The sequence below is a fragment of the Copidosoma floridanum genome, unplaced genomic scaffold, assembly GCF_036245765.1.
Source record: "Copidosoma floridanum isolate Cflo_tuat_1 unplaced genomic scaffold, Cflo_Japanese_pri ptg000034l, whole genome shotgun sequence".
Classification (NCBI taxonomy): domain Eukaryota; kingdom Metazoa; phylum Arthropoda; class Insecta; order Hymenoptera; family Encyrtidae; genus Copidosoma; species Copidosoma floridanum.
In genome coordinates this window covers 9,775,111-9,799,732 of record NW_028321911.1, presented here as the reverse complement: position 1 = coordinate 9,799,732, position 24,622 = coordinate 9,775,111, and the positions used below count along the sequence as shown (strand labels likewise).

At 31.9% G+C, this 24,622-nt stretch overlaps 1 protein-coding gene across 1 annotated transcript in view; it reads left to right on the top strand.

The window, feature by feature from the left end:
* The first annotated feature begins 291 nt into the window (after positions 1–291).
* Positions 292–24,622, top strand: part of LOC106643049 (DAZ-associated protein 2) — a 210,361-nt gene continuing 186,030 nt past the window's right edge. Inside the window, exon 1 of the mRNA XM_089597601.1 lies at positions 292–502. Within this exon, the coding sequence (XP_089453727.1) occupies positions 487–502 (16 nt within the window). The 5' untranslated portion in view covers positions 292–486. The remainder of the gene's footprint in view (positions 503–24,622) is intronic.

Genomic DNA, 24,622 nt, shown 5'->3' with positions numbered 1-24,622 from the left:
ATTTTTTGATGGGACATTATAAACGTGAAAAATATAGACAAATATGCCCACACTGGGAAAGTGCAAAATTAAACGAATGAGGGTGGATAATAAGTATAATCCCTTATTTTTTGTATTATTTTTGTTTACATATGTTTATGAAACAAACATGCATGAATACACACTCTAATCCATACATATGATAGAAAAACCATGTTTTTCCTAGCGCAATGAATAAGCTTTGACAACTAATAGAAAATGCTTCATCAAATGGATTTCTCGCGGGATGACATCATGCGCAGACGCTGATGAAAACTCAATTCTGTTTCGAGCTCACTTTGTTTTTCCTTCTACTACGTATATGATAGATCCTTTGGCCACTCTGCTGCTCCAGGCACCAAAGAGTCCAAGTCCAGTACTGTGTGGTGACTTGCCATTGCCATAGTGTCAGGGAGTAAACGTGTGTAGAACTAACGAAAACGGACGAGTAATCATTGTTAAGCAATAATGACTGACAAGAAAGGTAACTATGAAAGGCTAGTGTAACTAAATTTTTACCTCAATTTACAAGTCAACTGTAGGTTCTTATAGGGCCATATAGCCGCTTGATTTCAGCCTCTTTATTACTAATACTACTGCTACTATTAAAAGTACTTGTACAAAATTATACTATTGTTGGAACGTAGTAAACAATGGCTGTTACGTTACTTGTGCACATTTACCGAGTGTTCAGAATCCATAGCAATCCCTATGCCATGTCAGAATACGTGTTTATCAAGTCTTTAGTTTTGCTTCATAGCAATAACGAGTACCTTACTATTTTTCAATTTTTTTTTGTTATTTAATATTTTCATGGCACCTACTTCGTCTATAATATAGAATCCTGGTGCTTTCTTCCTACATTCGAAGAAAACAAGTAAGCATATCGTAACCATATTTATGGGTGAGCCGGAAGCATAGATTACACAAACGGCAGTGCAGGTGAGATGACAAAAAATACGGATTTTGCTTGCAACTGACGGATGAATCAATACCGAGTTCCTTCGTCTATCCTCTCTTTTCTAGTGGCTTGCCGCCTGCATCACCTTCATGTTTTGCTCGCTCTTTCGCTCTTCCTTGGCTCCATCTGTTTTCTCCTTCTACTTCTATCTATTTCTCTGTCTTTCTCTCAGTCTGTTTCTCTCTATTATCCAACAAGCACCGATACTGTGCACCAAATTAACGCTACGCTGCGGATAAAATGGTCTCCACGAGTTTATTGAAACCATCCAGTTTTTAAATTAATGGATATATGAGTACTATGTACTTAAGATGATTATTTTAGGAAGTAGTTTGCACTTACAAATACATTAGGCTTGTATTAGGTTCTAATGAGTATCGCTCAAATCGACTTGGAGAGACTTTGAGCTAATTAAAATAGATATCTGTATTTTATTCTATATCATAAATAGAAATATACGTTTTTATATCAGCTTGGAGCAGTTCCGGATTATTTTAAGATTTATACTCAAATACTTGGATCTTATGTAAAGTAAAATTACCAGTATGTGAACACTTCATAAGCTTCTACCAGTAGCTTCAACAGCTTGAAACAACTATTTTAATTGTAAATAAAATGTAAAGAATTTTTTATTCATATTCTTACACTTTTTTTCACATATAAAAAATTCACATTTTTATAAGCCAGTCAGTGGAAAAAATTGTTATTTCTGTTAGCGATTTATCAATGCCTACTACTTAAAAAGACTGAAAACGATAAATGGTATATGAAACAAATTTTTCGACTCCAATATGCAATGTAAGATAAAAATGCGGAAATAAATGAAAAATAGCCAGCTAAACCTCTCTCCTATTTAGGGAACATAGGATTTTAGAGTACTAGATCGAAAATGCGTACTGGTACTAATTTATTACCTCAAAATGTTATCTATCAACTATATAAAAAAAATATTAAAAAAAAAGTTATTAATTGTAAACACGACCTAGACAAGCGACTACTTTTTCTATAGATAAGGAGAAATGTAAACTTATTGCTTGAACAATAATTACGTTTCGTTATAATATAGAAATCTATTGAAAATTTACAAAATAAGATTTTACGAAAAAAGTATTTCAGTACACTTTATCGAATGTGTATAAGTATATGTATATTTATACTTACCTTTCAAATACTAGAAATTATTTGTTCGTGTTATTAAGTCTGTCATCCTTATAGTCATACTTTTACCTATGTAAGCTTGAACGTCTTGGATTTGATACTCTATCATCAAGTAAATCATGTAAGGTGAAGGACCCAATACTCGACTAGGGCACCAACAGCTGATCAACCATGTATTTTATATTACTTTATTTGTAGGTTAGGTTAGATTTTCGAAGAATAAGCATAGGATTGGTTAACTATTGGGTGTCTGGTCGTGTATTGTGTCCTTTACCTTATCTCACTCGTACTTTTTTTTACTAATGCCTTCTGTAAATTTTATGAGAGCTCTCAGGCCACATACACATGTTTATTAATTATGTATATTCATATGTGGAACTACATAGTTCTAAAAATGATTACTATAGTAGTTACATCTTGATTATTTATTTTTCTTTGGCTCTAAGAATTATGCAATACGTCAAAATTTACCCTCACAATGTACAGAGGATTAAAAATAAGATGTTTATCTACACTCATTTAATGACAATAATTATGCACATATTTATGTTCAAAATACTTCTCATGAGTCTAATTACTGCAGATGAGAGTAAAAAAAATTAGGGATAACAAAACCATTGATTAGAGCTACGTTAAGTAATGCTTAATTTAGAAGACATGGTGGTAAATACTGGTAACTCTTCAGCTCTTCAAGAAATATCATTAACATAGGTCTTTCTAACTTCTTAATATTTATGTTAGGTAAAGAGTCAACAAAATCGCTAGAAACATACCTATTTTCGAGCCTGACTGTCACGCCACCAGAATCCATTTTTTTTTAATTCATATATTTTTTGTCACTTATAGAAATTAACTCTAAACGAATAATTTACTTTACAATTATCAAGAATTTTTTGTAGTTAGTTACACTGAAAAAAAAATGTCAGAACCAAGATTCACTATAATAGTACCAAACCGCGTAAAAATTTTAAGTTTGGCCAATTTTGCGCAAAAGTTATGTTTGGCTTAAAATTTTTACGCGGGAAGTAAGTCTTCCTTGAAATAGAACGATAATTTTCTTTAAGGGAAAGTATTTTATTATTTGATATGAGTTAGTACATTTTAAAAGTGAGATGATACATTTAATTCATTTAAAGTAAGATGATAAAATTTTTTTAGGGTATAAAATAAAGTATGTCTTTTAAATTACCGACAGACTTTAAGTAAAAAAAGTTTTATTACGGTGATAAATAAATTGAAATTCATAATTGAAAAAAAAGTGTTTGAGCTCTAATAATTATGTTCTAACTAAGAGTTGAATTTTAATTCAACGAGTTGCTTTAAAACTCACTTTTTGGGATCTAGTTATTTTTGACGAAATGAAATTTTTGATTAGAAAATAAACATGAAAAATTAAAAATGTCTTATAAAAATAAGCATTTTTATTCTGTTTTAAATAGAAGCAAGTTTAATAAAAATTATGATGATGAGAAAATTAATTATTGTTCGTTAACTAACGTAACTATCTTTTTATTACATAGTTATGATTAACTAAAAAATGTGTACATGGTGGCGTTATTCATATATAGACATTGAAAAAAAATGACTTGAGAATTTTTTTTTTGTTTATTTTTGATTCAACATATGGTGGTTCACAATATGGTTGTTAACTTAAAATGCATTAGCTTAGTCAAGAATTCTTAAAACGTAAAGGAAAATAGAAAATAACTAATTAACAATAAAAATGGTGAGTTGCTTAAAATTAAAAAACTAGTAACCGTAATAATTATGTACAAATATTCTTTTCTTAACTTTAGTAATATTTTCATGTTTTAGAACTATGTTATCGTAGTTTAATTAAGGTATTGTAACTTTGTAATAGATTACACGTCAGCCTGTTCATTATAAAATCTACTTAATTTGAAGTCAATTATTTAAGAATAAAGAAAAGCCTTTCATTATTTGAAACTTTATCATCTAGCAAGCTATACGTATAATTATGCTTGGCAGAAGAGTTAGAAGCAAAATGGAATGAATTTTTAGAAAAGTCCCCTTACAAAATCATCCTACAAAAATGCTGCAAAAAATCCTGCAGGAACCCTGCCAGCAATCCTGCAGTAATCCCAGCAGAGTTATTGCGCCCATTTTCTGCAGGTTCTCTTGCAGCTTTATATGCAGGAACTCCTGCAAAGTAGGCTGTCTTAAAAAAATTGTGCCCAGATCTAATTTATGGAAGGCTTATCAGTGATACAAGACCTTATTATCCGGATGATAACACTAAAGCTTGGGGGTTAAAGTGTTTTTAAACAATTTTTAAAAAACTGCAAATTAGAAAAAAAAATTATTTTTTAAAGAATGGTTCAAAAACACTTAAACTTCCCAGTTTTGGTGTTATTAACCAGATGTAAGGTTCTGAAATGAGCAAAAAAAAATTATTACACCGCTAGTGAATCTTGCTTTGATACTACTAACTCTTGTTAAATCAGGCTCCTATAGTATGGTAAAACTAGTTTTTTGGTCCAGAAAATTCTGACTAGCTCAAAAAAATGGGGTAGTAGTTTTAATGTATTATAACAAATTCACACAAAATTAAATAAGTAGAAATGTCAGCAAGAGCCCCAAAAAAATGTTGAAAACACACTTTTCGCATCTAGAAGAAAACTGAAGAATTGTACATACAAAGGTGTTTAGTGAAAAAGATGTCGAATTTCAAGACGAACAAAACGAGCCGCGTTACATCGCCATTGTCTTGACAAGATTCTTGGTGACCGTATTCAATCTTATAACTATGAAATATCATATTCATTTCTGGTAATTTAATTGATTTTAATGCAAGCCAATTTAAAAAAAAAACACTACATAAAATTATTAAAGTTTAACATACATGAATAAGAAATAATAAATTAGGATAAAACTGGTGTGATTCAATACATACAAATAAAATAACATTCATAGGACACTATTTAAATCAATTTCACAAACATCTTTTGCTAAGGCACTTTTAATCCACGAGTTCAAACACAGCAAACTGCGAAAGGTTTGACACCTTAACGAGGTTCTTCTGTTTGTCATTATAAGCAATGCTTCCGAAAACATGCGTTCAACTGGAACTGATGACGAAAGTATACTTAAAATATCACGTGTCATTCTTGCTAAAGATGGATATAAATTTTCGTGGTCCCGCCACCAATTTAATACATTGATTTCCGCTTTAGCTCTTGGTGCTTCGTAATGGCTTTGGAGTTCATTTTTCTAGGATCGGCCACTTGTTTGAGAATTTAAAAAAATATCGTTCAAATTTAAGAAATCCTCTTCAATGTCAACGGCATTGCTTTCTTCACTCGAAAAGTCCACAAAATTCGATTCATGATACTCAGATTTAAATAGAGCTTCGAATTTTTCTATTTTTGTTTGTTTTAGATTTTTTCCCCAATCAGCTGCATCAAATCCTTCTACTTTATGCCTTGGATCTAGGATCAAAGATAAGCAGTAGATCCAATTTGTCTTCGTACAATGTTTGAGGAGTTTATCACGACCAGCTTGCAGGGATGTCAAAAGGATTTCATCTTCAAGGGTCCTATCAAACTTGTTATCGAGTTCAAATACTATATTTTCAATTTTGTCAACTAATCAATTGAAGACTAGAATCACGTTGGGCAAAGTTACGTATTTTTCCCCCGATAAAATATCAGAAACTTGCTTATAATATTTCAAATAGCCAGTAATTGTTTCTAACAATGACCATTCAAGATGTGATAATTTCAAACCGTTGAGGTCTATCCAAGTGTCAAACAGCGACGATAAAGGTTTTTTTAATTTCAAGAAGATGTGCATCATGCCAAAGGTGCTGTTCCATCTTGTGCGGACGTCTAAAATTGAATGTAAAAATTTTACGTTGGTAACATCGCACATAGATTTCTGCTTGTTATTCAACTTTTCCGAATATTTTAACTTTTTGCACACGCGTCTGGCTTTGTTAATTAATCGGGAAAAATTAGTTCCATCTGAGTCACCATCATCGCCTTCATTATCTTCATTATCCATATCATCTTTAGCGTCTGAGTCAATAGAATCGTCAAAAATCAAAGATTCCGATGTTTTACTCTTTATGAGTTTCAGAACATCCTAAACAGCTAGATTGATCAAGTGAGAAAAATATCTAAAATGCTGATCCATTTTGTTAAAAGCTATTTTATCCTGGGTCATCATTTTTTTGAGTTCCAATATAAAAGTAGTGTTAGCAGAAGTATTATTAACGATGATATCTGTTTATAGTAAACATTTACATTTAGAAGGAAACGTATTTTATTCTCTAATTTATGAAAAAATATAGCTTACCCTGTACTGTTTTATGGATTCCGGAATCTGCTAATGTACGATAGAATTTCTGCACTATATCTTTTCCCGTGTGCTGACCATTTGATGCGACAAAATCCAAAGCGAGAGAATGGTACTTCCAGTTCTAGTCAATAAAATGAATCGTAATTCCAAAATAGGAACAATTATTCTTAGCAGTCCAGCCATCAATGGCAAACGAAAATTTTGATTCATTTTTTGATAAAATAGTCTTTATCTGATTTTGCATGGCGGAAAATTCGTTGAGCACTATCTCGGTCATGCTATTTCTTTTGGGCATTTTGACCGATCCATTGAGAAAATTAAAAAATTTTTGCGTCAAGTCATCGTCAAAAAAGTTTAGCGGTAAATTTTTGTAAGCGAGCCATATGCAAATTATTTTATCCCAGTTCACAGTATTTGTTTCACGCTGAAACATAAATATAATAATATTTTCCTATATATTGTCCGTTGAGTGTTGAGAAATTCGAATACTAGAGTAATGCGTGTATAAGTTGATACTTATACACGCATTACTTTAGTATTCAAATTTCTTAACATCATGCATCATCATACATCTTTACAAATGTACGCAAGCGTTTAACGGTAAGCTATATACTGATCGAAGCAAACAAAAACAAATGAAAACAAACAAAAAATGTACGTGAATCGGTGCCTTCTTTTCTAAAATCCTACAGATTGCAAAACCAACCATCGAAATAATAATGAAACTCACTCAGAAACATAATTAATCAATTACCAAGCAATTTCGCTAATTCAACACAACTAACGGATGATTCAGTTTTGAAAGAAAATTAAATGATAAATAAAAGGTGAAAATACGATACGTCATATTATTTCAAATAACATTTGTAAAATTCTTGTTATTAGTTGGATTTAAGGAAAGTACTCACGTTTGAGAAGTCGTCCAAAGTCGTCTGTTTCGCATCAAATTTCATTTTTTTGGATTCATTACCAAACATAACGTTATATTCCTTCAAATGATTTTTTCGAAGATGAAACGGTTGGTATTACCATTTTTCATCTTGATAAATTTTAAACAATCGTTATTTTGGCACAAAATACATAAACCTTTTTATTCGTTATCTTAACCTTTTTTATAACGAAAATATGATTAACAATTTGGCTTTTCTTCTACACTTGATCTTTTTCTTTTCTGACTTTGATCAGCCACATTGTGAGTGCAAATTAAACTTTTTAGATCAACGATCGAAGCGCGATTAATAGTGAAATGATAAGACCTTAAATTTATATATGTGTGCGCGCGCGCGCGCGTGTATGTGTGTAATTTTTTCAATGAGGCTCTTTTACAGTCAAGCATGAATCAGATGGCGCCAGGGCACGTCGCGGCTGTCATGGCCGTCGCACTTACACACCGTCAAATTTATAGTTGTGTATTGTGTCCGTGAGCCTATCTGTGTGATGAGCAAAGCAGAAGACATAACCTTTGTAAATGATTGCTGTTGTTTGCAGACAACTTTTGTTTGCGTTTACGTTTAAAGATAGTAGGAAAAATGAAGTGCAGTGTAATATCCTGCGTTAATAAAGTGAAATTTAAATTTCCTTCTGATAGTGTGATAAAAAAAGTGGCTCGAAGCAATTGGGAGACCAACATTTTTGCCGCTCTCAAGTCATGGCTTACCTGTCCACGAGTTCTGCTTTTCTTCCACTGACTCTTGCTCCTTTCCCTTTTAAAAGCTTTTTCAATTCTGAAACTTTTAAGCTCCCATAATATTATTTCTTGTCTTCCTTATTCATTTCAAAATTTCAAATATTGCGCTTTACCACTACACTTTAATTTCCTAAATACATACAATACTGAAAAGTAATGTTGTGTGAGTGAGACGGCCATGACAGCGGCGACGTGCCCTGGCGCCATATGATTCCAGCTTGACTGTAAAAGAGCCTCATAGTAATTTGGCCAATAACCAAGACAAGACCAATACTAGACAAGAGTAAATTTACCAAGACCAAGACAATATTGCCCATTTTCGAGAGGTTTCAAGATCAATACAAGAGTGATGCTAATCTTGGTCTTGTGAAGCCCTAAGTTACTTAAACTCCCTATTTACTCTGATTTTAATTTAGTTGCCTCTGTCCTCAACTCCTCTGTCCACCATAATTTAAACTCATTGCGTGACCCACCTTATCCTATGAGCCACCGTCAACAAAAGTTGACCGTTGCACTATAAATATAAATATAATTTTAACATGTAAAACGTGGAAAAAGGGTGTCACTCTTGATAAAAACTGTGTTTCAAATGTTTTGCTCATAGTACATCAGACTACGAGTTTGATAAGCCCAGTTTCAAGAGTGTGCCTCAAAACATGTTTTTAATAAAAATGGGGGACAAAAACGAGATATTTTTTGTGGATTTCTTCATTTATCTATATTATACATATATGCACAGGAAATATATATGTAACTATCAGAAAACTAAGTTATACATAATTTCTATGTATATAGAAATTTTTTTCTTAAAGAATACATACATTGGTACGTTTAAAACTATTATTATTTTAAAAAGATCTGCAGAAATTGGGATTTGAACCTCTATACTTCTGCTTGGGTCCAGCCGTATGTGTGCGGCCGATCGAGGTCCACGGATCCACCCTTTTTTGTTCTATGCATACGGACCCCGTAAACACGATAAGCAAGGGTGGATCACTTGAATCATTGCTGTTAAATTGTTATTAACAAATTTTAGTAACAAATTTAAAAATCCGGTTTTTTGGTTAAAAAAAATTTAGTAACATTCTTTGGCATATTTCGAACAAAACACCTATTGAGATGTATCTATCTAAACCCCATAGATTTTCAGTAATAAATTTCTCAATGTCGAAAAAATGCTTTTTTACTGGGATGTATAGGTTATGATGTATTTATTGGGATGTATATATCTAAACCCTGTAGATTTTCAGTAAAAAATTTCTTAATATCGAAAAATGCTTTTTTTACAATTTTCGACCAAGAGTTATTCAGCTGTGGTTGCATTTTTTTAACTCACCTCGACTCAAATATTATCTCAAAGCATGTACTTTTGAATAAAAAAAGATTTATACATGTCAGTTGCTTAACAACTGCGGTATCGCTGATCTGCGAATTGTCATTTTCATAGCCTACTGAATATCTACTAATATCTATACAATCTGCGCATATAACATGTGGACCCAATCCGTAGACAGCTAGGAGGTACAAGAACGACCATTCGTATAAGGTCCCTACGGTCCGAAAACTCAGCATAGATGGCGTACTGTAGCTAAGAGAAAAATGGCGTCATGTTGACACAAATGTAGTATTCATGATCTCCTGACATCAGCGTCTCGGATGTGTTTTCACATAAGTCAGTCCACATTACCGTATACCATCGTCACTTATAGCCGTAATAATATATGTCAGTGACACCATTTTTCTCTTAGCTACAGCACGCCATCTATGCTGAGTTTGCTGATCGTAGGGACCTCATATCAGTGATACCGCAGTTGTTAAGTAACTGACGTTTATAAATCTTTTTTCATTCTAAAGTACATGCTTTAAGGTAAAATTTGAGTCTAGGTGAGTTAAAAAAATGCAATAGCAGCTGAGTAACACGTGGTCGAAAATCGTAAAAAAAGCATTTATTCGATATCAAGAAATTTTTTACTGAAAATCTACGGGGTTTAGATATATACATCCCAATAGGTGTTTTGTTCAAAATATGCCAAAGAATGTTACTAAATTTTTTTTTAAGCAAGAAACCGGATTTCTTAATTTGTTACTAAAATTTGTTAATAACAATTGAACAGCAATGATTCAAGTGACCCACCCTTGGTTATCGTGTTCAGGAGGTCCGTGTGCATAGAACAAAAAAGGGTAGATCCGTGGACCTCTATCGGCCACGCACACATACGGCTGGACCAGGAGGAATATTATGTCAGCGTAAGTATGGATAAAGTGCATGTGCGAACTTGTGCTGTTTATTATACACACAATAAACTTAAAAATCAAACTGTTTCCTGGAGACCAAAGTGTTAACAACAGACACTAAGTCAATTCAAAATGAGTTTTCTTCACGTACCAATTTTTAACCCTTATAAATCAAAAAATTTGTTTCTCTTAATACTTACATTCGTATAACCTCAAATTTGAACCACTCAATGGGCTCGTATACCTATAGACATCGTAAAAAACTACTTTAGAACATAGTAATTTGTACTATACTGAAAAGCAAATTCTACTTTAGAATGGGGGACATTTAAAAACGATTACAATAAAATTTAGTATGCTTTATAGCAAAAACTATAGTATCACAACTTTCAGTATGTTAGACATAGTAATATCTATTATGTCGTGTAGTAATATTTTTAAAAATTATTTTAAATGTAAAAACTTGCGTCATCAGGGAATTTGTCTGAGCTTTTCTGAAAAATACAGTAAATTTTTAAATAAATATAGTTATTTTAATAAAACCGAAGTTTAAGATAAAGAAATTGACAGAAAAGTACTGTGGAATTATAATTATGAAAATTGGGAGATGTGACGATGCAAGCTAGATTAATATTTCATACTTTTTTTCTGATTTTCTCTGAAGTTAAGTCGTTGATCCTGTATTTTAAAAAATTTAATAAATTGTTTGTACAAAAATACATAAGAACTATTTAAAATTTTTAAGGTTAATCAAAAATTTCTGAAGATACACTCGATTTTGTGACCACTATCCATAAGAGTAGGTGTTAAATTAGTGAATTTTCAGTAGCGATTTGAGAAAAAATTAAGTCGTTGACCCCAGTATGTTCTTATTGTAAATAAATTTGGCATACTTCATTTACGTAACTCCAAAATTTCAGAGGTTTTTTTATAATTATAGTTAAAAAAATTTTTATTTTATGAAATGAAGGAGTTTAAAATATAATGCAATAGTAACAAAAATAGTTATAATAGTAATAAAAATAACAATATTAATCCTAATTAAAATAGTAATAATAATCATTATTACATATGTGAATCAGGATTTTATTTTAATCCTACTAGGATACAATATGAAGATATGGATGAGCTTCGAATGTCAGTATGCCGTTTACAATTTGCAATCTGATCTTACCATTTGAAGTACAAAATATAGTTACTTAGAACAAAATATACAAAATGCATTTAATGTAAAAATTCTTGTAGCTGCTTACTTCTAACGCAAATATCTTGATTTTTTCGACGATAACCTACATTTTACTAGAGAAAGTCTGAAAGAATTTTTCTTTAAAATACTTATATTTCCGATAAGTAAACACGCTTTCACAGTTGGATTACAGTCACTGTACAATGTCTCGAAGCACGGCTTCATAAAAGTAATGTTACGTTGAGCGAACTTTGGCATCGAATATCTTGAAATTTTCCACGATAATGGACAAATATGAGGATGCCGTTAAATTCATCACATTTTTTACTACGAGAAAAATCACTTTTTAGCTGTGGAAGACAAGTGCAAGAGCCTCTGTATTAAAGAGATAAAAAAAATTAATAGTTAATTTTCCTAACATCTGGGTATATAGGTCACTAAAGTAATAAATATAATTTTTGTTATTTTTCAACAATTTTGGTTTCTTCGAAATCAAGAAAATAATAAAAGTAATTATTCAGATTTTGTATTGTAAGGCGTCTCTTATAGAAAAAAACTCTTGTACTATGAATTAATGACAGCATTAACAATGAGATTCAGAAAAAATTTCAGCCTAAAATAAATGAATGCCTATTTAACGTTCATGCGAAAAAATCAGAGCAATAAGTATGTTATGAACAAATACATTAATAAATATCCTAAATTTAGGATAAAATCTGAATATAAAAAATAAGTCATGTGCGTGCGCTCAGTCAAAAATTATTAGCTATCATTTTAACTATAAATAATAGCTGTATTTACAGCTATAATCAGCTAAAATAATAGCTATAATTGACTGCGAAGTAGCTATAATCATGTACAAATAACAACTATAAAAAGTAGCTGTTTACAGCTATAAATTTCTAGCGAATTTTAATTCACAGAATTTATTCAGTAATCTTTTTTTTTGTAACGTATATCAGCCTAATAAGGTGATATTATCCGTATAATAACACTAAAAGTGTGGGGTTCAAGTATTTTTGAACAATAAACGAAACAAAGTTTTAACAGTAACATTTTTTTGTTTCTTCGTTTATTGTTGAAAAATACTTGAACCCTCCACTTTTAGTGTTATTATACGGATAATATCATCTTGCATGGCTGATATACCTTACAAAAAAAAAAATATTGAATAAATTCTGTTAATTAAAATTTGCTAGAAATTTATAGCTGTGAACAGCTACTTTTTATAGTTGTTGTTTGTATATGATTATACACGCAGAAAAGTATCACAGGAATTTTTATCGTAAAAGCAACGGTAATCCTGTGATAATTTGTCATTACGTAAATTTTTACCGTAGTTGTTCATGAATTTTTACCGTAGTTTACAGTAATTTTCATGGTAACTGTAAAATTTATTCCAAATTCACTATAATTTTTACTGTACGGCAACGGTAAAATTTACCCTGAAGGAGTATATATAGCTATAGGGAACGCGCGGTGGCTCAGTTGACTAGGTCCTAGAGTGGCACGCGGGAGACTGTGGTTCGATTCCCGGCCAGTGCGACTTTTTCAGGCAAGTACCTCTGTGATTCTCACATGTGCTTTTTCACCACGCAATGCTGCTCGAGGAGGGTTTAGGCGACCTTCTCGCAGCAAAATTGCCTAATTTAACCCTACCCCCCTACCAGTAATGGGAGGCCTCCCCATCCCTTATCCCTTCCTTCTCCAAAGTGCTAAGTGCCCTTTATAGGAGCCGGACGTAAAGCACTATAATATAAAAAAAATATATATATATATATATATATAGCTATAGGCTGCAGGGTCACGTGGGCTGGAGGGGAAGGCCGAGTACCTGATCAGTTGTCTACTAAAGCGCGGACTCACTTACAAATTGTAGACCTGTGCGGATCTTTGCATTAATAGAATTGGTACTTAACGAATTGTTGGACACATGATGCAGTACTCCTTCGCTTATAGCCATTCATAAAAGATACCCGTACTTTCATCTATATGTTGATTTCGGTAATACAGATGTTACGTCTATCTCGTTCTCTCATACAGGTTATATAGCTCACTACAGTAAACATCTGGTCAGCCCTTCCCTCCAGCCTACGTGACCCTGCAGCCTATAGCTATATACGCTTTCAGGGAAAATTTTACCGTTGCCGTTCCGTAAGAATTATAGTGAATTTTGGATAAATTTTACAGTTACCATGAAAATTACTGTAAACTACAATAAAAATTCATGAACATCTACGGTAAAAATTTACGTAATGACAAATTATCATAGGATTACCGGTGCTTTTACGGTAAAAATTTCTGTAATTCTTTTCTGCGTATAGCTATAATTTATAGTCAATTATAGCTATTATTTTAGCTGATTATAGCTGTAAATATAGCTATAATTTATAGTTAAAATAATAGGTAATAATTTTTGACTGAGCGCTTTTAAGTTGATGGAGGTAAAAAAAATAAGACCTCTCTCTTGCACCCTTACTTTTGGTATCTGTTTATGACAGTAAGTTGGCTTTTACGAGAGTAGTGGCTGGAAACTCGACGTATAGAGCCAAGACAGTTGTGAAATAATCAACACCTGGTCGTAGATGAAGTTGTTTATAGGTAAAAGATCAAGTCAAAAATACAGTATGGCGATTACAATGGCCATGTAACTCGTACAAAGTCATTAGAAAAAATAGGATGCACATATTGAGATGCTGCTAGATGAACAGCTCACATTGAATTAGAGTATTCGGCTATCACTGTATTCAGAGAGAAGAAAAGACGACTGCAGGAGAGAAAAGTCTAGCAGATGCCATGCCTCAGCTTTCAGAGAACATCGCTAGATGAATTCATCTGTACGTTATTTATGATAGATTTTTGTACTTCCTCTTTTTGGGTTCATCACAATTCTGTCATCAAGAATCTAAATCAGCTCTTATTGGTTTTACTCTGATATTTGGTTAGCTCTGCTTTTTTTAATGAATCGTCCTCTTAATTACTGTCTATTTTTTTTTGACATACCTGACATACTTTTAAAACTATTTTACATTTTTCTTATGTTTCAAATTTGATGTATATGATCAAGGTGACTGTTGAGGTGTAAATATGATTAAGTTGTAATCATCCATATGATATTTACTTCTCTTCTGATGGACACGGTTTTATGTAATTTCTGTTGCTAAATGTTGTTGTCAACGTTTTTTAGTTTGTTGTTACCATACTTCTTAACAATTTTTCTCAGCTGCATGTGTGTGTGCATCCATGAAATAGCTGCAATAGGAAAATGCGGATAAAAAGCAAACATATCTACAACTAGCATTTCTCGACGCTGCTTCATCAGTTTTTTATAAACTGACCTTCGAAATATTTTCTATGGTTTGTAATTGAATAGAATATTTTCCTGCACATAATTTCATAACGTACAACAGAATACCCCCGTCGTGGCCTCGCTTACTCTAAATATACTATTATTTTAAGTATGAAATTGTACCAAAAATCTTATAGGTTAACAAGTTTTATTTTTGCCTGGGAGGTAAAAGTACCTCTATTCTTTAATAAGACCGTAAAAGATTGCATGCGCACCATGGAAGCAAATGATGACGCCTTCGATCTTATAAATATTTGTTATTAATATCCCTTTACTGTATGTGTTATATATTATGATGGTATACTATTTCTATACTTGACTGCAAAAACGCTATAGTTAATAATAAAAATCAATTACTTTTAGTTCTAAGGCAATAAGCCATAAAAGTGCAAGATTTCGATGAATTAGTAACAAAGAGGCGAAATTGAGACTGTTAAAAAATATTGAGAATTGTTAGCGTTTAGAGGTCAATAAACAATTTAAATCAGTATTAAAAAGTTAAATCACGAGAAAATATTAAAAGTATTTGAACCTGCTACGTACCTTAAGTATTAATCGAAAAACATGCACTGAGAAAAGTGGTGTTAAAAAAAGTATTATAAGTATACTAAAAATCACTATATTTTTTAGGAAAGCTTCGACTTACTCACCTGATGACGCAAATTATTACGTTTAAAATAATTTTTATCATGTTTTAAACAATTTTTATTATGTAGTAGCTCTACAAAAATTATTCCACAGTATAATAAAAATTACTATGTCTAACATAGTAAAAATTGTGATGGTCTAATTTTTGCTACAAAACATAGTAAATTTTATTTTGATCGTTTCAAAATGTCCCACATTCCGAAGTAGAATTTGTTATGTGACATTGTAAAATTTCTCATTCCACTGAATTGCTATCCAGTATAGTAAAAATTACTATGTTCAAAAGTAATGTTGTGTGATGTCTATAGGTATACACACCTATTGAGTGGCTCAAATTTAAAGTTATACGAATGTAAATATTAAAAAAATCGAATTTTTTGATTTATAAGGTTAAAAAATTGATACGTGCGGACAATCAATATTGAATCGACTAATTATCCGTTATCAACACTGTGGTCCACAGTAAACATTTTGATTTTTAACTTTATTGTGTGTATGATAAACAGTACACGTTTCCACATGTACTTTATCCATGCGTGCGTGAATATAATGTCCCGTGGTCTAGTGGTTGCGGAGCTTGATTCGGAAGCCGAAGGATGAAGGTTCAAATCCCAGTCGCTGCAGATCTTTTTTAAAATAATAAAATTGTATATTACATCAATATGAATTTGTACTCTGTGAAAAAATATCTATGTTCGTATAACTTTTATATATATATATATATATATCAATTTTCTGATAGTTATATGTACGTACAATCCCTGTGTAAATATATAATAAATGTATATATTTTTCTTATTTCTGAACAAAGCAAAAATTACTATGTTGAATAGCAAATTCTAATGTGATCTGGTTTTACTATGTAGCATAGCAATCTCTATAATATGGTGAATATGTCTCAGCTCTCCTATAAAATATAGTAATTTTTATTATAGTTGTAACACTTTTTCTAACACCACTTTCCTCAGTGTAAGAATACATTAATTTTAAATACTATTGTGTAAGTAGGTCAGTGCTCTACATTAGAATTACCTGATAAACGTGTTGAATGATGAGTGGCTGATCAACTAACTTTTATTTCTACGCTTACTTTAAATTAATCGAATGCATTCTGGAAGTAACTCACTCAATGTACAGAAACGTTGGAAATCTCATCACTCACTTTCTATAGCGATCGAAATGCTAAACGCCCTTGCAGAGCTGTTTTACGGTTAAATTTGTATATATTGTAAAAAAATTTTCTATTATTATTGCTACTTATTACTTGAGCCTACAAAAAATTAGACCTTGTAATAAACCTCCTGTCAAAATTTAAGATAATAGGTTTACTCATTTTCAAGGTTTTTGCAAGCATACAAACAATGGTTGTCTTTTTGTATAATAGTATCACAGATCATCTGTTCTTGTGCCTCAGGCAGTACTAGAGAGAAAAAAAATCAGGTGTAGATCTCGGGACCCCCGGCAAAAGTAAAACTTTTAGCTCAAATGTTATTAAACTCGGTATAACAAAAACTGAGAAAATTAGAGTATACCTAATTTCAATAGATCTTTAAGAATCCCATACTGAAATAGTGAATATTTTATTATTATTACGTATTTGAGCACGTGCGTGCGTAAAATACATATTCTTATGTTACACGTGATTTGCGAATTCTAAAAACTTCCATGTTTGCTGTAATATATTATGTATTGTGACATCCCATGTCATTTACTTCATATTTATTACTTCAAAACACTGAGTTTCGTTTTTAAATTATAAAAAGCAAAAGCTCAGCGATCTCGAACCATCGAGCGGTATACCTGATTCTGCAATCACGTTATATATAACTCACTTCTTTTGAAACAAGCTACCATCGCAAATCTCGAACTACGCGTGCAACCTCAAACAATCTTATAAAACGCTCATTTTACGAAATCAATTTGCACAAATACACCAAATAATGTGATTAATCAACAACTTCATCATTGTTTACTGCGGATGTACTCAAGAAATATTATACACAATTTTGACAGCAACTTGTTCATAATGTAAAATCCGAGGGATCAAGCAGTTTAACCAGTAATTACTGTGAAATTATTGCACGACGACTGTGCTCGTGTCAGTCAAAGGTAATTAAGTAGGTAAAGCTCTGATTGGTCCTTCGGATCCTCAACTTGACGCGTCCTCCTTAAACGCAAGAGTTTAAAAACTCCTCGCACTTAACAATATTCATTTTCATCAAGTGCTCCAAAGTAACTATAAAGGTTGGAGAGTGAGTTCTGTTGCGTCTATTAAGTGGATGTAAGACTTAGTTAGGTGATGAAGCTTAGTGTTGAAAGCGTGCATTTCAAGCAAATCTAAGACCTAGTTCGGTGACTAAGCTGTGTGAGAAAAGCTCGAGAAAACCAGGCCACTGTAAACTCACCTAAAAAGTGAATCAAGGAGGAACAATAAAGAAAGGACCGTCGACTTGGGTTCCGACGTTAAAAGCAGAAACCTAATTATTATCATCGCCACGAGTGCTCTTGTGTAGGATTAATAACATCGTTGCGGTCAACTTCAAATAATCCAGCCAATTATGGAAAATGGACAAATAAACAATTAATAGCTGAGTTGGAGAAACATAATGCTTAAATCACTGGTAAAAAGCTGATTTGGTGGAGAGGTTAGTTTATTGTTTGAAAAAAACTGTTGTTTATTTTTTTCTCTAGATTTGTACATTGATTGATGAATTATGATAAATATGTGTGCAAACAGTCTCTGAAAAAGATTATTATGTTTTATTCAGACCTGATGCTAAATCGTATAAAGATATGACTGTATCTCATACTCTAGATTTGGAAATAAACCTTCACACCCGTTACTTACAGTCTATTCATGCATCCACCAATAATAAAAAGGAAATAAATATTTAACATGACTATTACATGAAGTTTTTTTATGCAAATATGTCAGAGTTGTATTGGAAGCTATAAAAGATTATATTGAAAATAAATCAATAAAAAAAAAAGAGACATGCACTGAAATACTTGTTACTTACAGTCTATTCATGCATCCACCAATAATAAAAAAGAAATAAATACGTTCAATGACTATTACTTGTTGAGCTAGGGAAGAGCTACCTATGAGTCAAATGAAGTTTTTTTATGCAAACATGTCAGAGTTGTATTGCAAGTTATGAAATATTTCATTGAAAATAAATCAATAAAAATGAGAGAGACATGCACTGAAGTACTGAAAACATTTCCTTACATCTAAAAATATAGTAGCTCACCGATACCGGTAAAAAATTTTTCATTATACTCTGAAAACATTTTCACACAAAAATTAAATGATTTTGATCCTAAACTCTTGAAGTACAGGAGTACTGACAAATACAAGGAAAATTATAGGAACTATTGTATTAGTTTTGCAACAAACAAATCTCAATCCATTCCAGGGATGTAAGTGTTCGAACTAGCTAATATTTTTTTGCCAGTTATCATGATCTCAATTATTTCAAAAGAAATGCCGAGAAAGATTTATTGATGAAACTAAATTTAGTGATAGTGTTATTAGCGAAAGGATCATAGATTGAAGTAATGAACTCGTGGGCAATCAGAGAAAAAACTGTGTTTAATGAAAGATCTGTTCCCTTGACCAGTTCATCTTTCAAAGATATGTATTGCCCAAAAAATCCTAAAGCTCTTGAATAAAAAAATCCTTCGCACTCGGCGCGCTTAGCTGGGTAGTGAGGTAGCGGCAGGTGAAGGGGAGCACGTGTATGTTCATAAGGCACCGTGCTAAAGTCTGCTGTACTAACCTAGCCTAAAAACATCCGCCCTTTCGATTGTGGAAAATGCGTTTGTGTTCGACTTGCCAGTGCTCGTTAACGTTTAAATAAAATACTTCAAAAAAATTACAGAATATTCTTCAAGGTATCTCGTTTCTTATGGTATTAATTAAATAGCCTAAATACTTTCTCTATGAGAGATAAAAAATAAGGAGTAAACGGTACAGTCAATCTGATCTTTTAATAAAAGTGTGCTATAAATTTTCGAAATCAGAGGTTTTCATGGTATATCATTAAGGTATAAGATCTCATTAAGGTCTATACCAAGTTTGAGATCATAATTTTGAGTAGAACGGCTTCTAGAAGTGATTTTGTGAAAAGCTATCGCGCCACGTAAAAAGTCGAGCTGACAGCAAACAGTGTACTCAGTGCATCCTTGTCTGCCACATGAATGAAGCACACAAGCAGGAAAAAAATTTGTTTACGTTTGTAGTTAAATATCTCCATAACTGCAGACGCGATTTTATTGAAACTTTGCACGTATACGAATGGAGTTGTCATAAATAACATATCAGTTTTTCAAACATTTTTATCGCTGTGTCAAGAGTAATAGGTATTTCTTACAACTTTTTTGATAACTTACATTTGAGCCCATGTTAAAGACAAAGAAAAAGGGACACTTCATAAATTGTCCGATGAAACGAAATGAATCCGAAATGAAACGATTGTGCTCAAATTTGATGACTACATCCACGCAATGTTTCTTTACAACATATATTTAAAAAAAAATATTTTCATCGTTAAGTGAATTGCAACCCAACTCCCTTACGTAACCGCTTTTTTACCATTAATGTTTAACGTACTTGCTTAAGGTTCAATAAAACGGCATTCGAAGATATTATATGAACTCTTGATGAATAAGAGCGTTTTTGAAAAATGAAGCTACGTTGCGCCAAAACTTTTTTATGGCCATATTACGAAAGGACCTTTTTTTAGTTCTCTTAGTAGTTCGCGAAAAATTTACAACCAATCTTGCAGAAATTTAGTATGTATATTTAGGGCAATGATACCAACCTTGTATTAAAATTTGAGCTCTAAATATTCATTGAAACGTGAGTTATTGAATTTTCAAAAATGGCCAAAAATGACAGTTTTTTTTGCAGTTTTCGAAAAAACGGCTAAACTGATTGAAGCTCAATGGGATTATTCTTTTTGTCTTAGAATCGCGCAACTTCTTTGTATTCAACTTTTTTTGTACAATTTTTATTTTTTTTTTCTGGATGCAAGAAACATGTTTTGGCCACTTTTACCATTTTTTTGGGGGCATTTGCTGAACTTTTTAAGTGTTTGAAAGTAGTATAATTCGTTATAAACACAAAAAACTAGCGATGACAATTTTTTCATGATACTATTAATTTCCCGATCCAAAAAGCTAATTCTATCATACTTAAACAATTACGAAATCTAAATTTAAATATGTCCTAACTTGACTGCTGTACAACTTATAATACGTCCTCACGAATTGAAAAAAAAAAAAAATTATCACAACTCTTGTCCATGAAAGGACCAATTTTTTTTTCTTGAAAAAGAAAATACTATCTTCACAGCTGTGCAAAGCGCAATAATCAATATTGATTGTTAAAAAAGTATTAGTCAAGTAAGTTTGTCTAAAACTAGGATAATTAAAAAAATCATCTTAAGGCATATAAGAATTTTTTGTTATTATTATTTTTATTATAATTATTATTATAATCATAATAATAATAATTATTATTATTGCTATTGTTATTATTATTGTTTTTATTGTTATTATTACTACTTTTTTCTTTACGACGTCACTAGAGATGTATTTTACGACGTCTCAAAAGACGTCATTTACATAGGTTATAATTTAACAAAGGGCTGTTTAAAGCATAAAGGCTGAATAGGTAGCACCTATGAGAATATCAAATACTTTCAAACAGCCCTTTGTTAAATTATAACCTATAACAATGACGTCTTTTTAGATGTCACGAAATACGTCTTTTGCGACATCGTAAATGACGTCAATTTGACTGTCACAAATGATGTCATAACTCGAGATAGGGTAGTGAGTCCTATATAAATATTTTTTCTACATTTTATATATTTTCTTACATCGATGAGACGCTAATTATAACTAAACCATCTCTTTAGCTACGGCTTATGGTTGGTACTAAATTTTTTATTGATGCCTTTTAAACTCTATTCCTAGGCATGTGTATACATTTTCGCACTAAAGGTATTGGCACTTATCAGTATAACAATTCAAAAAAGTATTTTTCACTGTTTTCGATCTCACACTGAAATCTTGGGCACTCAGGCAGTATGCGCATCAAAGTGAACTTTGACTAAGCCGTTACTCATACAATGAGTTGCATCATGTGTAGTAAGTCCCATAATTCCATGCATACATTGATTCTAGCACATAGATGACAACTGATTTTAGCGCTTAAAAGTAAGAAAAAAAGCTAAATAAGGCTAAAATGAGTAAATCCTAATGATGAGTGTAGATCACTATGGTGTAATCGACGTCAGGTGCTACATATACATAAGTGGTGCTGTTTATTAAGTAAAAATGAATGTATACGTGGATTTCGTTATAGACGTATAGGTATTAAATAAGAATTATCTTGAAGGCAGGTAAATACCTTGGAAATTGTAAACTTAGATATTTCGTTTTTTTTGTTAGCTAACAACATAATGAATAACATGTCCCACTGAGACGTGGTTACATTGTCAGGAAACCTGTCAAAAAAATCGTAAAATACTATAAAAAACAGTCTTCAGCGTTTTATAAGAAAACAATGCATCTAGCACAATAAAATTACTAATAAAATAAGCTTTGTTGATTTCTTCTTGGTATTGTAGTGTTCGTGCAAATTTAAAAAAATCCACAATGTTTGCTCATTTATTCAGTACACAGTAACAGTTTATACAGTAAGAGAAAAAAAACCATAAATTTTATCTTAATTGCCCCTACCAAAATTACAGTGCAGGTGATAATCGCGAGACAAAGCAACATTACGAAACTTTTTAACTTAACTCAGTCAATTTTCATCCCATTTTTTATTACAAAAATTTCCTTCCACTGCTTACATGATATATAGATAGATTATTGCAATATCCCGCGAAGAAATTTCGACTATGTGAAAAGTATTACCAATATATTGGTAGTATGAATTAGCAATATATTGGAAAGACATGGGAACTACGTTGCCAAAGTATTGGAAGTAAATTGGTAATGCGCATTTTCCCACCTTTTGTCATTGTATTGCCAATAGTAACCAAAGTGTTTTTTATTAGCCTAGTGGAAACATGTTGAAAATGCTTCATACATGATATAGTTATGTTAATAATTTCTCCACTTTCAATTAATTTTTTTCTTAGATAAACTGTAGGATTGGTATCGTAATTACATTTTATTTGGAGTCTATTTGAGAATAAGAAATACAGTAACAGTACAATGAAAATACGAAAAATGATCAATTAATTAATTAGAACTTGAAAAACGACTATAAAATAATATTATGTAAGGTCTTTTATGAATAAAATATTTTTTCTTATTTCTTTGGATTTCTGAGAGAGCTACACATAAGGTTGATCACAGTTGTGAATTCACCAGGTTTTAATCGATTTGTACACTTCTTGTTAACGTAATCTAAAATTTTATTGAATCAAATTTAATATTAAAAAACTAAAAAATAATGAGAATCATTAATAATAGTCAATAATGAACGGTACAGGGATTCTTACATTCAACTGAGTTCATAATTACTTCAGGAATAGCTTGTTTCCCATTTTTTAAATTCCCTCTTGCACACATTTTTCTCAAATTATCAGTACCAATTAAGACTTTCAATAATCTCCTCGTCATCTCTTTCGGGTTTTCTAAGTGTCTTTGAAAGTAAGTAAGGTCAGCTTTATCTATCCATACATTCCAAGCATCACATGGTTTAAAACGGCAATCCTCTCCTCTTTTCTAAACTTCGAGTGGATCTTCACTGTCACTCTGAAATAATGTTGAATATATACTCAATAATCTAATTTACTGGTAGTTTTCGTCAGATAAGCGCCATCGTCTCTGGGGCTATTTTGCGGCCCAAGGTATCTGCGAAGCAGGGCCCACGGGACGTAAGGTAGTCACGGAGAGATGGCGCTTATGTAGCTAATTCTAGTTTTCCTACCGAGGGCACATCCAACCCTTAAAAACGCCCGAGGTAGGAAAATGAATTTGACGTTGTCGAACAATGCTCACTTTAATATCGGCGGCATCAAGATTATGGTGTTGCATTCTTGGTCCTTGCTCGAAACCTTGACTACAAGATCGGTCACGTGTTCTTTCTTGTATTTCTCTTAAGTTTTCTCTTCGCTGACTTTCTCTGTTTTCTCTCTCTCTCTCTCTCTTTCTCTTGTATGTGACATTACTTGCGTACACTATGTAATAGGACTCGCTCCTTATTAAACCTCTGTAAGCTGTCTGAAACAGCTATGTATACATTGCAAGGCTACTTTGGACCGTTGGTCCTTAACCTAATAAACTCTACTCTACTCTACTCTACTCTCTCTTACACGTTCTCTTTCTTGCTGTCTTTCTTCTCTTGCCTGTTCCTCTAATTTTTTCAGCTCTTCTCTTTCACGTTCACGTTCTCTTTCTTGCTCATATTCTCTGTTCAGCACTTCTCTTTCGCATTCTTTTTCCAGTTTCTCTCTTTCACGTTGTCTTGCCAGCTCGGTTTCTTTTTCACTTGCTCTTCTTTAGCATTTGTTTATGGGCTTTTGAGATTGATCACTTCTTGTTGCCTAATAAAAACATTTAATATTATAATTGACGGTATGGCACAAACATTGAACTTGTTAAATTATTTAACAAAAGAACAAGCTTTCTTACTTTTTTATTGACATCAACATTTAAATCACAATGCTCGTCTTGTTTTTAAAACTCATCTGTACTGATTCTGTCATACTCTGAATTCTTTTTGTCATTCTCGTAAATCGAAGATGTCTCAAAGTGCTTCCGATTTAAATAGCTTTTTGACTGCTCTTTTTTTTGCTTGATAATACGGCTCTTGGATAATAATTGTCTTTTTTCGGCAAGGGCTTCGTTATTGGATTTTTTTTTTATTCTTTAATACAATTTTACCATCAGTATTGACTTGTAGTAAATTCAAATAGTTCTTATCATCTGAAAAATTGCATAAAATATTTATTTAATTTTTTGTTTTCTTTTTTTTTATGATAAAATAGACAGATCACACTTTTGTCAGTAATACATGAAGTCAAACATAAA